Source organism: Xyrauchen texanus, chromosome 29 (genome assembly GCF_025860055.1).
Source record: "Xyrauchen texanus isolate HMW12.3.18 chromosome 29, RBS_HiC_50CHRs, whole genome shotgun sequence".
NCBI classification, from domain to species: Eukaryota; Metazoa; Chordata; class Actinopteri; order Cypriniformes; family Catostomidae; genus Xyrauchen; species Xyrauchen texanus.
Window position 1 is genome coordinate 21,913,546 of NC_068304.1, and position 13,489 is coordinate 21,927,034.

The 13,489-nt window shown below is 35.2% G+C and overlaps 1 protein-coding gene across 1 annotated transcript in view; it reads left to right on the forward strand.

Annotated features, from left to right (window-relative positions):
* Positions 1-11,297, forward strand: part of LOC127623022 (hydrocephalus-inducing protein-like) — a 113,174-nt gene extending 101,877 nt beyond the window's left edge. The window contains exons 72-83 of the mRNA XM_052097237.1: positions 135-356; positions 483-652; positions 759-957; positions 1,061-1,219; positions 2,510-2,790; positions 4,256-4,475; positions 4,705-4,914; positions 7,226-7,389; positions 7,901-8,051; positions 8,154-8,384; positions 9,656-9,880; positions 10,565-11,297. Coding sequence (XP_051953197.1) covers positions 135-356; positions 483-652; positions 759-957; positions 1,061-1,219; positions 2,510-2,790; positions 4,256-4,475; positions 4,705-4,914; positions 7,226-7,389; positions 7,901-8,051; positions 8,154-8,384; positions 9,656-9,880; positions 10,565-11,074 — 2,742 coding nt within the window. The 3' untranslated portion in view covers positions 11,075-11,297. The remainder of the gene's footprint in view (positions 1-134; positions 357-482; positions 653-758; positions 958-1,060; positions 1,220-2,509; positions 2,791-4,255; positions 4,476-4,704; positions 4,915-7,225; positions 7,390-7,900; positions 8,052-8,153; positions 8,385-9,655; positions 9,881-10,564) is intronic.
* Positions 11,298-13,489: the final 2,192 nt, after the last annotated feature.

A 13,489-nucleotide genomic window follows, 5' to 3' on the forward strand; every position in this document is an offset into this window, starting at 1 on the left:
AACATTCTGCCTAACATCTCCTTTGGTGTTCCACATAAGAAAGAAAGTCGTATTAGTTTAAAACAACATGAGATTGTTTTAAAAGTGTTTAAATCAAGCATTCTACTGCTTTCGGTTATTTGTTCCCTGAATAGGTGGAGCTAAGCGATAAATCCACATGTAGCTTTGTGGTGTCTAATCCTGGGAAAGTCAGTTTAGATGTTGAGTACGATCTGTCAGGGCCGGCAGCACTGCAGCCTCACCTGCAGGTGGATCCTAAATTTGACACAGTGGCTGTAGGTGGACAGAGTTACTGCACTTTGACATTCTGTCCTCAGCAGAAATGTGTGCTCAAAGATCTGACTTTTTCCATTAAGGTAGGCTTCGTTCCTTTTTTCATCTGTTTACCTAACTCATTAACATTTGTTTTTCTGTATTTTAAAAATTTTGAATCTATTTTTTTAATCTATTTTCTTTTTTCCTTCCTTTCTGTCTGTTCATAGATAAAGAATGGCTCAACGTTTTGTTGTGCCCTGACGGGCTCTGCTTTGGCTCTAGATGTGGAATTTTCTTTTCTTAAGCACAACTTTGGAATTAATTTAATTTATTGCATTGGTATGGTACCTGCTACAAATACACTGGTGATTAGCAACAAAAGCAAGAGAGGAATTGGGTAAAGACACTAAGATCTTTATCACATTTGTTTTTCCTGAAAATCTTCTCGTTTTTAAACTGTTAACACAATGTTTTGTCTTTGTACTATGATTGTATTTATTCAGTCTAGACTGCATGTTCTCCAACACACTTTTCCTGGAAGTCAGTTTCACCCCTCAAGTCCTTCCCCCTGGCGGCTCTGTGGAGGTGCTCTTCTCATTCTACCCACGCAAAGCAGTTCATTACCATGAAAAGGTGGTTTTTGAAATTGATAAGTTCTCCAAGCAAGTGGTGGAGATCCTGGGACAGGGCATTGAGATGAAGGTGACCGTGAGGGAGTGGGAGCTTTGAATGCTTGTAAATGTTCTATTTCTGATGTAACAGATGTGAGTTTCATACAGTGTACTTGTTTTTTTTTTTGTCTTAGATTAACTTAGAGGACCCAGCACATAAGGTGGTAAATTTTGGAGCCTTGCAGATTGGCCAGCAGAGTCGGAAGTTGATCCCACTGGTGAACAACAGCCACACTTCCTTGACATTTTGTCTTCTTCGCACACCCTCTGATTATACTCTCCAGGATTCTAAGGTAACAAGCACACTGATACAGCACAGTACATACAGTGAAAGGCTGAGACAAAAGGCTGAGACTACATTTCAAATCTTTTTTCTTTATTTTTTTTTTAAACCTGGAAATATGCAGAAAGTTTTAGGATTTTGAGTAAAAGTTATGATGTAGGACAAGATTCTGGGTCTAGTTTTACGAAATATTCGTAATGATAAAATTTTACTAAAACTACTTTTTTCATTTCATAACATAAGAAAAACATTACGATTATTTTGTATTCCTAAAATAAAACTGTCATTCCCTTCTCCATAAGAATTTACTAAAAATGTTACTAATTTTTTTTCTTAAGAATATTTCCTTGAATCTGGCCTCTGCACTATTTCTAGAGGACTAAGCTCATTTGTGACATTAACCATGTTAAAAGAATATTCCAGGTTAATTACAAGCTAAGCTCAATTGACAGCATTTGTGGCATAAAATTGATTCAAACTATTTATTTTGACTCGTTCCTCCTTTTCTCTAAAAAAAAATAAAAACTAAAATCTTGTTTTCAATGAGGCATGTGAAGTGAATGGGGAAAATTTTGAAAAAAGAAAAGAAAATTGTTAAGTATAGCCACAAGACATAAACTAAAGGATATGTGTGTAAACATGATATTAGTGTGATAAAATAACTTACAAACGTTTTCTGTGCTAATTTGACAACTTTGTTGTCATGATGATGTAATGTCAACAAACCCTTAAACTACAGGAAAAATGACTATTTAAACAACTTTAAAGCTCAAATAATGCACAGGTTTTAACAGAAGAATAAATGCAAGTGCTTTTATAAAATTACAAGCTTTACAGTTCTGTTTAAACCCTCCAAAAATTGGCACTCATTCACTTACACTGTAAGTGCCTCACTGTAACCTCGATTTTTGGAATGAGCGAGTCCAAATTAATTACAAATAAATAAATACATTTAATAAATTAACATTATGCCACAAATGCTGTTGATTGAGCTTAACTTGTACTGAACATTCCTTTAACTCGTCTTCAAGTCATGCTGGGATAACATAGATCATCAGGTTTATGGACTTTTGGAGTCTATGCTAACTTGAGTGCATGTTCCAATAACAGCAAAAAGGGAGACATACCAAATACTAAGAAATTCTGAAATTAATTTACATTATCTGTTCAAATTTTCACTCAAACTGTTACACCTATAATACCATTTATAATGAAAAGGATTGGAATAAATTAGAGAATAAAGCAAACAAGAAGCATTTCACTAGCTGTCTTACACATTTGGACCCCATTGTGAACACAGGTCTTGTTAGTGCATCCAGAGGGGGAGGTGACACTGAAAAGTACAGGGGGGCGCTGTGTGTTGGAGCTTCTCTTCTCTCCCAAGCAGCGCATGTCTCCCTTCACTGAAGAACTGCAGCTGCAGTGTCTGGGTGCTGTTCGCCCTCTGCTGGTCATGAAGGGTTGCTGCCAGGGAGTGGAGGTCAGTCTGGACATGGACTACCTGCAGTTTGGAGCTGTGGTTCAGCGCTTCCAAGCCACCCGACGTATTATTATGCAAAACACAGGAGACATTGGGGCAAGGTTGGCGTTTATATGTGATCCTTAAAGCTGAAGTGTGTAATTTCACCAAAAAGTATTGCAAAATTAAATATTGTTTTCAAACAGCATGTTCGAACACTCTTTCTGTCTGCTGTTGATCAATCAAACAGATAGTCCAGATTCAAACACTCCATTCGGTAGGCTAGATGGGCCATTCAAAATAAATAGAGCAATTTTTATAGTATCAAAGAGACACTGTGTTCATAGTTTGACAAAATAGACGAATCACTAATTATAATTGACTCTGCATAATAAGCTGGAAAAGTTACACACTTAAGCTTTCAAAATTCTCTCATTATTTACTCACTTCTACAGTATGTTGTCCTGTATGCTGTATTTTTCTTCTTTTTTCCATGGAATGTTTTTAAGGAAATTTAAAAGACTGAATGTTTGAAGAATCTTTTATTAATCCTTATCATATAGACTTATTTTATGAAGGACAACTGGACTACTTTCTGGTCATATGGAGTGTGTGTGTGTGTGGGCGTGTGTGTGTGGTTTACGAGGACAATTTTTTAGGTTACAAACTGGTAATTACAAGGGTATTGTGCCATAATTTAAATAGTTTAAAAAACATATTAAACGATGTTTTATTGTATTGATGATTTTTGTGAGGGTTAGGTTTGGGGGTTGTGTTATGTTAAGGGGATAGAATATATAGTTTGTACAGTTTAAAAACCATTATGTCTATGGAAAGTCTTCATAATAATAGGTAGACCAACGTGTGTGTGTGTGTGTGTGTGTATAGGAGCGTGTATTTATCACATTGTGGGGACCAAATGTCCCCATAAGGATAGTAAAACCTGAAATTTTTGACCTTGTGGGGACAGTTTGTCAGTCCCCATGAGGAAAACAGCTTATAAATCATACTTAATTAGGTTTTTTGAAAATGTAAAAATGCATAAAGTTTTTTTGAGGGTTAGGGGATAGAATATATAGTTTATACAGTATGAAAACCATTATGTCTATGGAATGTCCCCATAAAACATGGAAAAACAACACGTGTTTGAGTGTGTGAGTGTGTGTTACCATCATGGTTGCCATCATCTGTCCTTGTTGGTAAAAGATTGACATGAAGATTTTCCAAAAATTTATCCTTTTGTGTTTCACACCAAAAATGTAAATGCAAAAATAAAAGCATGTAGGTTTAAAACAATATGGCAAGGAACTAATCACTTTTCATTTAAAAAATGAAATGCATTTTCATTTTTGGGTTAACTATTCATTTAAAATGCCTACATTTGAATGTGGTAGCATGCACACTGTCATACTAAATTAAAATAAACGGCGAAGGTGGAAATTAAGAATGTAAGTCTTCTTGCAGTACATTGATTCTTTGGATCTTAGTGGTACAGTATACTGTACAGTGTAAGTATGCAGTTGTTGGTATTCCCTATCAAGAAACTCCATTTCCTCTGTTCAATATGTCTTTCTTGAATGTCATCAGATTTAAATGGGATGTGAGAAGTTTTGCTCCAGATTTCATCATTTCCCCTGCTGAGGGCTACATCACCGCAGGGATGGAAGTACCACTTGATGTGACCTTTTCCCCCATGGAACTGAGTCAAGATCTTCGTTATGATGACCTCTGCTGCACTATAGAGGGGGGTAATCCTTTGAAACTCACCCTGGCTGGCTCCTGCATTGTCCCACCAGTTGCAACAGAGGTAAGGGGCTGCAATTAACCTAATAATTAGCAATTCTGCAGAGACCAGAGAGAACTGCAGTCTACGTCTCAATAAGTTCTTGTTTAAATGTTTTTGCATAATTGTACTGATTAAAATGTTATAGTAAAAAGGCAGGACTGTTAATTGTTCTCAGTATAAAAATGCTATTGAAACGTGTTATCACATTCTTTTTCTCGCATTCTCTTTTTGTCTGCATGTGTGTGAGCAGGTGGTGAATTTTGTATGTCCTGTCCGCAGTCAGTGCACTCAGTACCTGACTCTGTCCAAGTATATTAACCAGCCCTGGACTCTGAAATGTGTCATTGAGGGAAAGCACTGGATTGGGCCTCCAACTCTCATTATTGAGCCCCAGCAGCAGAACACCTATGAGATCACATACAAGCCCTTGGTCATGACTGCAGATGGGGAAAGACATGAAGTAAGAAACTCTCTGCTCCAGTAAATTAATATACACTCTATATTCATTATTCTTCAAACAAAATCATAATAATCTGTCAACACTAGGGCTGAAATTTTACATGTTGATATAATACAATGAGTTATCTTCATTTGGGGGCTTTTCTCAGCAAAAATTCATATACAGGATTACATCTATATAAATGTGTGATTAATTTTATTCTGTTTTTAATCAAATAACAGTCCTGGGAAAATATGGCAAAGAATATTTTGCAATGCTAAAATGTTTGGATTATGAAGCTTTGAATGCCTGACTGTCCAGGCATTCACCCAAAAATAAAAATTCTGTCATAATTTACTTACCCTCATGTTCCTCCAAACCAGTATGACTTTCTTTTTATGCAGAACACACACACACACACACACACAAATTTTGGTGCGGCTATCCTTATGAGGACTCTCCATAGACATAATTATTTTTATACTGTACAAAATATAGATTCTATCCCCTAACCCGACCCCTGAACCTAACCCTCACAAAAAACATTCTGCATTTATACATTTTCAAAATAACTTGTTTTAAGCTATTTGGATTATGGGGACACTAGAAATGTCCTCATAAACAACATTTATAGCATAATACCCTTGTAATAACCAGTTTGTAACCAAAAAAGAAGTCCTCATAAACCACACACACACACACACACACACACAAACAAAGATTATTCCGGTCCATCTTTTCAATACAAAGACATTAGATAGTGCCTCACTTTAAAATTCACTTTGTTTGTACATAAATGTGAGTCGGCAGTGTGTGTACACAACCACCCTACAATGTTAAAAGTCCACCCACTCTTTCTTATATTTCTATTAATCAGAAACAGTGTGTCAAAATGAATGGTTTTCGTTTCTGCTCTAAAGTGACGTCACGTTAGAGCAAGCCTCGGCCACGACTGATGATGGACTCTGCGCTATTATCATAGATCCTCCCCTGAGTGATCTACACACAGTCTGTCATTTTTTCAGCACTGGAGCAGATACAATGAGAAGAATAATGTCTCAGCTTCGTAAGCGTCATAAGTGTTCTGTTGTTGGCTGAAAAAGTGAACATAATCTTCATGTACTCCCGGCATCAGAGCCACTGAAGACGCAGTTTGGATACGTTTAGTTTTTGAAGGAAATGTGCCCCAAAACATACAAAAATGTGTGTATGTTTGTGCAAATCATTTTACACGGGACTGCATTGTGAATGAATGTCAGTATAAAGCATTTGATTCTCAAGCATGGATCAGTACCAACTGTTCGTTTTCCAGCTTTATATCCTGAAGGTGTAAGCATTGCACTTTATATTTTGTGAATGTTTGCAAATCGCCTTTCCAAATGTGCTTGTTAGCTGATTCCACGATACAATTCTCTGATTGTATTCACGGAGAACAGAGCTATGTCATTATTTTAACATTTTAACCCAAAAACACTTACTGTTAGTTACATTGTCTCTGATTGTATTCACGGAGACCAGATATACAAATACATATTTTCATACATACTATATGGCTGAACGAACTCCAGTATTTACCATGTCAGTCATATTGGTTCTGATTTGTTGTTGCTGATTGTAATATCCAAAGCACGAGCTGTAAACGCACAGCCATCATCTGGAAAGTGGGCGGGGAGAAGCAGCTCATTTGCATTTAAAGAGACTCACACGAAATCAGCATGTTTTTCAATCAGCACCCAAAAAGAGGCATTTATAATATGGTATAATAAATTATCTGTGGTGTATTTTGAGCTGAACATTCACAGACACATTTTGGGGACACCTGAGACTTATATTACATCTTGTAAAAAGGGGCATAATAGGTCTCCTTTAAATCTTAAAGGTAGTATCATAAAAGTAGTCCATGCGACTTGTGCATCATATTACTAGTCTTCTGAAGGCATACCCCAACATTTTTGTTTTGTTGTTAAAGGCTTAAAACAATGTAAGTTCTCTTTTGAACATGCATGCCATTGTGAACTTTTGTGTTTTGTATAGATAAGAAAGTAATATTGGTTTGGAACGACATTAAGGTGAGTCAATTATGAAAAAAATATGAATCTTATGAATCTTATACATTTTTGGTGAAATATTTATACTTTAAGACTTTGTAAGCAGCAGCACAACATCTCATGACACATTAGAGTGCAGAGCTCCCAGAAAAGTGGGCTTGAGACAGTCCAAATTGCATCATTCTGCCTCTTTCTTCCCAATAATGTCCTGTCATCCTTCACTTTCCAGTCTAATAAAAGGTAAAAGCCCCAAATTGTTTATATGCATTTCTGTCTCTGTACAGGGCTCTGTGTTCTTCTCCTTCCCTGATGGCAATGGAATACTGTACATGTTGTATGGCATAGCTGAGCCACCTAAAGCTGAAAGCTCAATCACAGAAGAGATCAAATGCAAAACCCACCACACACAGATAGTGCCTGTCCATAACTGGCTGCACAGACTTCAGAGGTACCTCATCCTTACAGCACATACATGAGCAAAAGCAATAATCACAGTACATTATTCACAAACAAGCAATAGGTAATTTATTTTTCGTCAGCCTCTTTAAGTAAATTGAATTAAAAAAAAAATTTAAAAAAATGTATGTATATATATATATATATATATATATATATATATATATATATATATATATATATCTTTTTTTTTTTTTTTCAAACCATGAGGCTATATAAATAGACATTCTTGTCATACTAGAACACAAGTCACCCATGCAAATGTAATGATTACTGTGGATTACACAGAAACATCATTACACATACATAAACAAGTTGTTAATCCAGAAAGACCCCATTACACAGCGACACACCACAATGCCTCTTGGGAATAAGATTTGCAATAATCGTAAAACATTTAATTGACCATAAATCCCATTGTCTAGATTGAAAATTGTATTTCGCTGTTTGTCTTATTTATAATATATGTTGTACTATTGTGTGTTTTATATAATTCTATGCAGGTTCCGTGCTGTTGTAGAGTTGATCAAACTGGATCGCTCAGATGCTACCATTTCTCTGAAAGGGATGGAATACATTGATGTGCCTGCACTGGAGAAGAGGAACTACAAACTTTCCTTTTTCGCCTATAAAGAGGGCCAGTACAATGCTAAAGCAAGTGTCATCATGCCCCCTTATAAATGTGCTAATCCTATTTTAATTATAAAGCATATTTGCATATTTACATCCCATAAAACATATTCAATGCATAAACAGGTGACGTTCAAAAATGAGGCAACGGGTGAGTACCTATTCTACAATCTAAACTTTAAAGCAACGGCTCCAGGAGTGATCAGAACTATAGAAATGGTGACACGGGTGAGACAGACGACATCAGGGTCAGTGGAGTTGGAGAACCCTCTTCTTGTGGACTCGTCCTTCTCTGTAGAATGCCAGAATGCAGACATCAGTGTGCCTCCACAGTTCTTCGTGCCTGCTCAGTCTAAGGTACAGTAGGTCTTCTCTCAAAAACACAAAGCTACAAATCTATAGGGGCATTCTAAAACAATTATTTGTATCTACACACTGTTTTTAGCTGTTGCTCTGTTTTAAGGTGTATACTGTCAAGGGCAAATAAAAAATACATATAGGTTTGATAAAATTGTCTATTAATGCCAAGAAGAAGCATATGAGGTTTTCCTGTGGAGATTTTTCTGGTGTTAAATGTCTGCTTTTAAATAGTTATTTGTTTTGAGTAAAGCCAGATGTATAATGTGCAATTTTTGCCTTGCTTTAAGATTGTTGCTTGTCAGATTTTACAATATAACCGTAAGGATATTTGGTATGCAACATTTAGGAGGGAACCGTTAAATTGCCTTCATTCTCACACCATTATATGTAAGGATATTTGGTATGCAACATTTAGAAGGGAATTTAGGGTCTTGAAATATGTGAGTTATGAACTAAATTAAACTGTACTTATTGTACATTATTAGGTAATGAAATGTATAATTTAATTTGTCACGTTTGCCAACCATTATAAATTAGATTAAAAAACAAATAACTAGATACTTTTCTACCATTAAAATCGTAATATCCGCTCACAATTTCTAGTTTAAGGAATTAGCTTTAATAAATGAATTATGATTAATGAAAATAATGGCTTATTGAAAACCCATGCCTTTCAGTCCTCTAAAGCTCTCACAGTGGAGTTTAAAGCTGCACTCAGTATTTTTTTTAAGTATGTTGAAGTGACTTACATTGGCTTATAGTGACACCTAGTGGCCTGAAATCTGCATCATTCAAACACAGTAGTTTTCAGTTACCAATGTCATTGTAGAAATTCACTATGCACAGTAAAACAGGATTCATTTAATCCATGAATGAAAGTGTTCAATAAAAGGACAGCTACTGAAATAAAGCGAGGACCACTCAGTTGGTCATGTGATGCTAACATGGCTACCCCCATGAGAGTACCCCTCCCCCATGTAGAATAAAAGAGCTTTTATAAAGTTACTGAAATGATTGAACTTTTCATCTCACATGAGTGGTTGTGATTTCATACATACTGTATGTTTCAATATTACTATTAATTTCTTTAGAAGGAAAAATTGTAATTCAGGAAAACAATTACTGAGTGCACCTTTAAAGTCTTCAAAGGTAATATGGTATATGGATGATCCAAGACTGCTGATTTTATGACAAAATATCTTTCACAATCCCTGATTTGGATTCTCACAAAGGGCACCTCACTTAAATTATAATTTTTTGTTGCTTAGGGTACACTGACATTCGAATACCAGCCTCTGTGTAAGAGAGAGTCCTCAGCCCGCCTGGTGTTGTATGCCGTTGAACTTGGCCACTTCATTTATGATCTTCATCTGAAGGCCCTGCCTGCACTTCCTGAGAAACCCCTCTATTTCAGTGCACCTCTTGGCAGCAGACACAATCTCATAGCTAAATTTACCAACTACTCTCGTACCAAGACTGATTACATCTGCAAGGTATGAGCCCCTACTTTCCCAGTTTTTTCTTTTTGCTCTCAAAAGGCACTGCAGTATTATAACATTTAAAGGAATGTTTGGGGTTCAGTACAAGTTCATCTCAATCGACAGCATTTGAGGCATAATATTGATTACCATAAAAATGTATTTAGACTCATCACTCGTTTATTTATTTGATTCATAAATCCTGGTTAATGTGAGGCACCTACAGTGGAAGTGAATGAGGCCAGTCCATGAACATTTAAAAAACACAGTTTTAAAAGTATAGCCACAAGACTTTTAACATTATATACTTTATATTAACTTCATTTTAGTGTGATAAAATTCCTTACTAACAATATCTGTGTAAAGTTATACATCCAATATTACAACTTTGTTTTCAAAGCAGGCAACATCAAGCAGGTTAACCCTGTAATCTGGTAACTGATTTTAGCAGACTAAAATAATTTTAACATGTTTAATGTTTACGTCTTGTGGCTATACAATGTATATTTTTACTTTTATGGACTGGCTCTATTCACTTCCATAGTAAGTGCCTTACTGTAACTGTGTTTTTCTTTTTCTTTTTTTATAAACAAGGGATGAGTCAAGTAGGTAATAAACATTCCTTTTACTCCACATTAATCAGAGTTATTAGGCTGTATAAATTGCAATGCATAACTCATATTCCACTCAAATCTTCAGACAGAGAGCCCGAACTTCATTGTGGAAAAGACCATTAAAGCACCAGCAGGGAACCAAGCAGGCACCGATATCGGTGTGATGGTCCATTTTGAACCCTGCAAGCTGGGAGAGATCCGAAGCCTGCTCACCATCTTCTCAGAGTCTGTAGGGGAGTATGTCTTCCCTCTGTATGGCACCTGCATCCCACCAAAAGCTCAGGGTCCACTTGCCATAAGCTCAGGTTCCAGTGTATCTATTCCCTTTAAGAATGTCTTTCAGCAGAGCACCACCTTCTCCTTTCATGTAGACAACCCTGCCTTCACTGTCAAGGGTGTAGAAACTATTTTGCCCCAAAAGTCCCAGAATATACAGGTTACATTTGAGGGCCCTCCCACTGGCTCCAAAGGTCCATGTCATGGCAAGCTGACCATTTTCTGCCCACGGATGGAGGGCCATGGACAGGGCATCTTCTGGGTTTACTACTTGAAAGGTTATGATCGAGATCTGTCTCCAGAGACTAAAACTTCATAAGAAGCTGCAGTGGACTTGGTTATTCTCTGGTCAAAATGGTTCATGGTTATGGTTAAAAATGTTCATTGATCAGATTATTTTAACTGAAACTAATTTAAATATTAAGATTTGTATTGTATTTTTAATTATATAAATATAATAATATAGTGCCTTTCTGTGGCAGTTCAGTTTGTTTGTTATTTCACAGAGATGTTTTTATTTTTTTATTTTTCAACCTTATGATTTCAAGAAATATGCATTTTTTTAAACAATGAAATATGAATTTAATATAAAGACTTGCGAAATCAACAGAAAAATAAACATTTCTCTTCTGTGGCATATATGATTTGTAGTGTGAATTATTTATACCAGTCAAGTAAGTACAAGTCAACTGCCTTGGCTCGTGTGTGCTCCTCTTCAGTCCACTAGGAGGTGCACTTTAACCTTTAACATACTCCATCATTGAGGCATGATGGGAGATACATTCCCTACTCTATTTCCCTACTATTTTTCTCATTTGTTTAGTGAAGTGTGTTGTGTTCTCCTTTCTCAAAATACTCCCCTGAGCTATAACAATTTACAGTTCAGTCGCCTATGATGAGTTTGAGCAACTTGTACAATAACGTACACCATATTATTGTTTGATATAAATTCATGGACAGTGTTTTCAGTGAGCTCGAGGGAACTTAAGTCCAAGACTCTCTGCGGATATCTGTTAGTGATTTAATTTAAAACTTTACCATAGAGTGTCCATTTCCTAACTGATGGAAATGTAACTATGCAGCAAAGCTTGTAAATAATCTGATTTGGAGTACAAAATTAACTTAATCAACAGCTGCCGTTTAAGCCAAGTAATTTTTATTTGTATAGCACTTTTCACAACATACATTATTTCAAAGCTGCTTTTCAAAAAAGTTATGCTGTAACAGAAAATTAAGCTGTGATGTCTATAATTTCTTAAAGTCCTCATTGTGTGGTTTAAATGAAAAAAGTGACTACATTAATATATATATTATGTAGTCACTTTTATATATATATATATATATATATATATATATATATATATATATATATATATATATATATATTAGGGCTGTCAATCGATTAAAATGTTTAATTGAATTAATTATATGGTGTCCCGATTAAATAATGGCATATACAAATATTTGCTGAGAAAGCTCCTCATATAAAAATAATTCAGTATGTATATAATTATACATAGTTGTCTTTAAATATTTAAAAATATTATATATATATAATAATAAAAAATATTCCGATAATTAAAATACATTACATAATATTCATAATACAATTCCGATAATTGACAATACAAAAAGCGACTTTAGAATACAATGTATTGTTTACTACCATATTATTAATCATAAGTCACTCATTGGCATACAGTTCACAGCAATCCATTACACAAGTGAATTTGTCAATCAGTTGGAGATTTATTATGAGGGCTTGTTTAAGAGCCCGTCAATGTACACCTTGTCAGAAATGCTTGTGTAGTGTCTCGGGTGCGTTGCGTCATAAACATACATTTTGAGGTCACTGTGTCAAGTTAAATATAGTTTAATTCTTAGAACACACCTTGAGATCCTTTAGTTTGCATTTGCGCTCCATCAAGTGTTTTGAACGCAAGAACGTAACGCATGTTTATGTTGTTCTGCCTACTGGAGTGTTTTGTTCACTCTATAAACAGCGTGTTGCCCATACAGCTGATACAGGTGGTACTACAAGTTTGCATTTCTCAGGAATCTTCCTTATTGTGGTCCCGGGCATTGCGATTAATTGCGTAAATTATTTTAACGCGTTATTTTTAATAAAATTAATCACACTGAATTAACGCGTTAAACCGACAGCCATAATATATAATAGTTTACTCAATCTTACATTTTTACTATTCTTACTACTTTTAATTACGTTTCTGTTACTCTCTAAAACCTAACATTGTCATTACAACATTTAAGTAGTCCTAATTAAACATTACACTGTAAACCCTAAAGTTGTCATTACTGTAAAAATCAAGTTGTCTAAATGAAGTATTACTTGAAATTTCAAGTTTTTAACTCATAACTCAAATATTGAAGTTCATTGAACTTATTTTTCTTAAAAATCCATAGACTTAAGATTTGAAGTGTTCATAACTCAAACTACTGAGTACAAAATTGAGGCTATGGGGAATACTCACAATCCCTTGCTGCTTGAATTATGTTTCCTTGGTCAGAGGGAACAGATTGGGGAATTTAAATCATTGTTATTAAGAATCCATAGATGTTTCAGCTCTTTGTTTGTATTATAGGTGAAACTCGAAAAATTAGAATATCGTGCAAAAGTTCATTAATTTCAGTAATTCAACTTAAAAGGTGAAACTAATATATTATATAGACTCATTACAAGCAAAGTAAGATATTTCAAGCCTTTATTTGATAT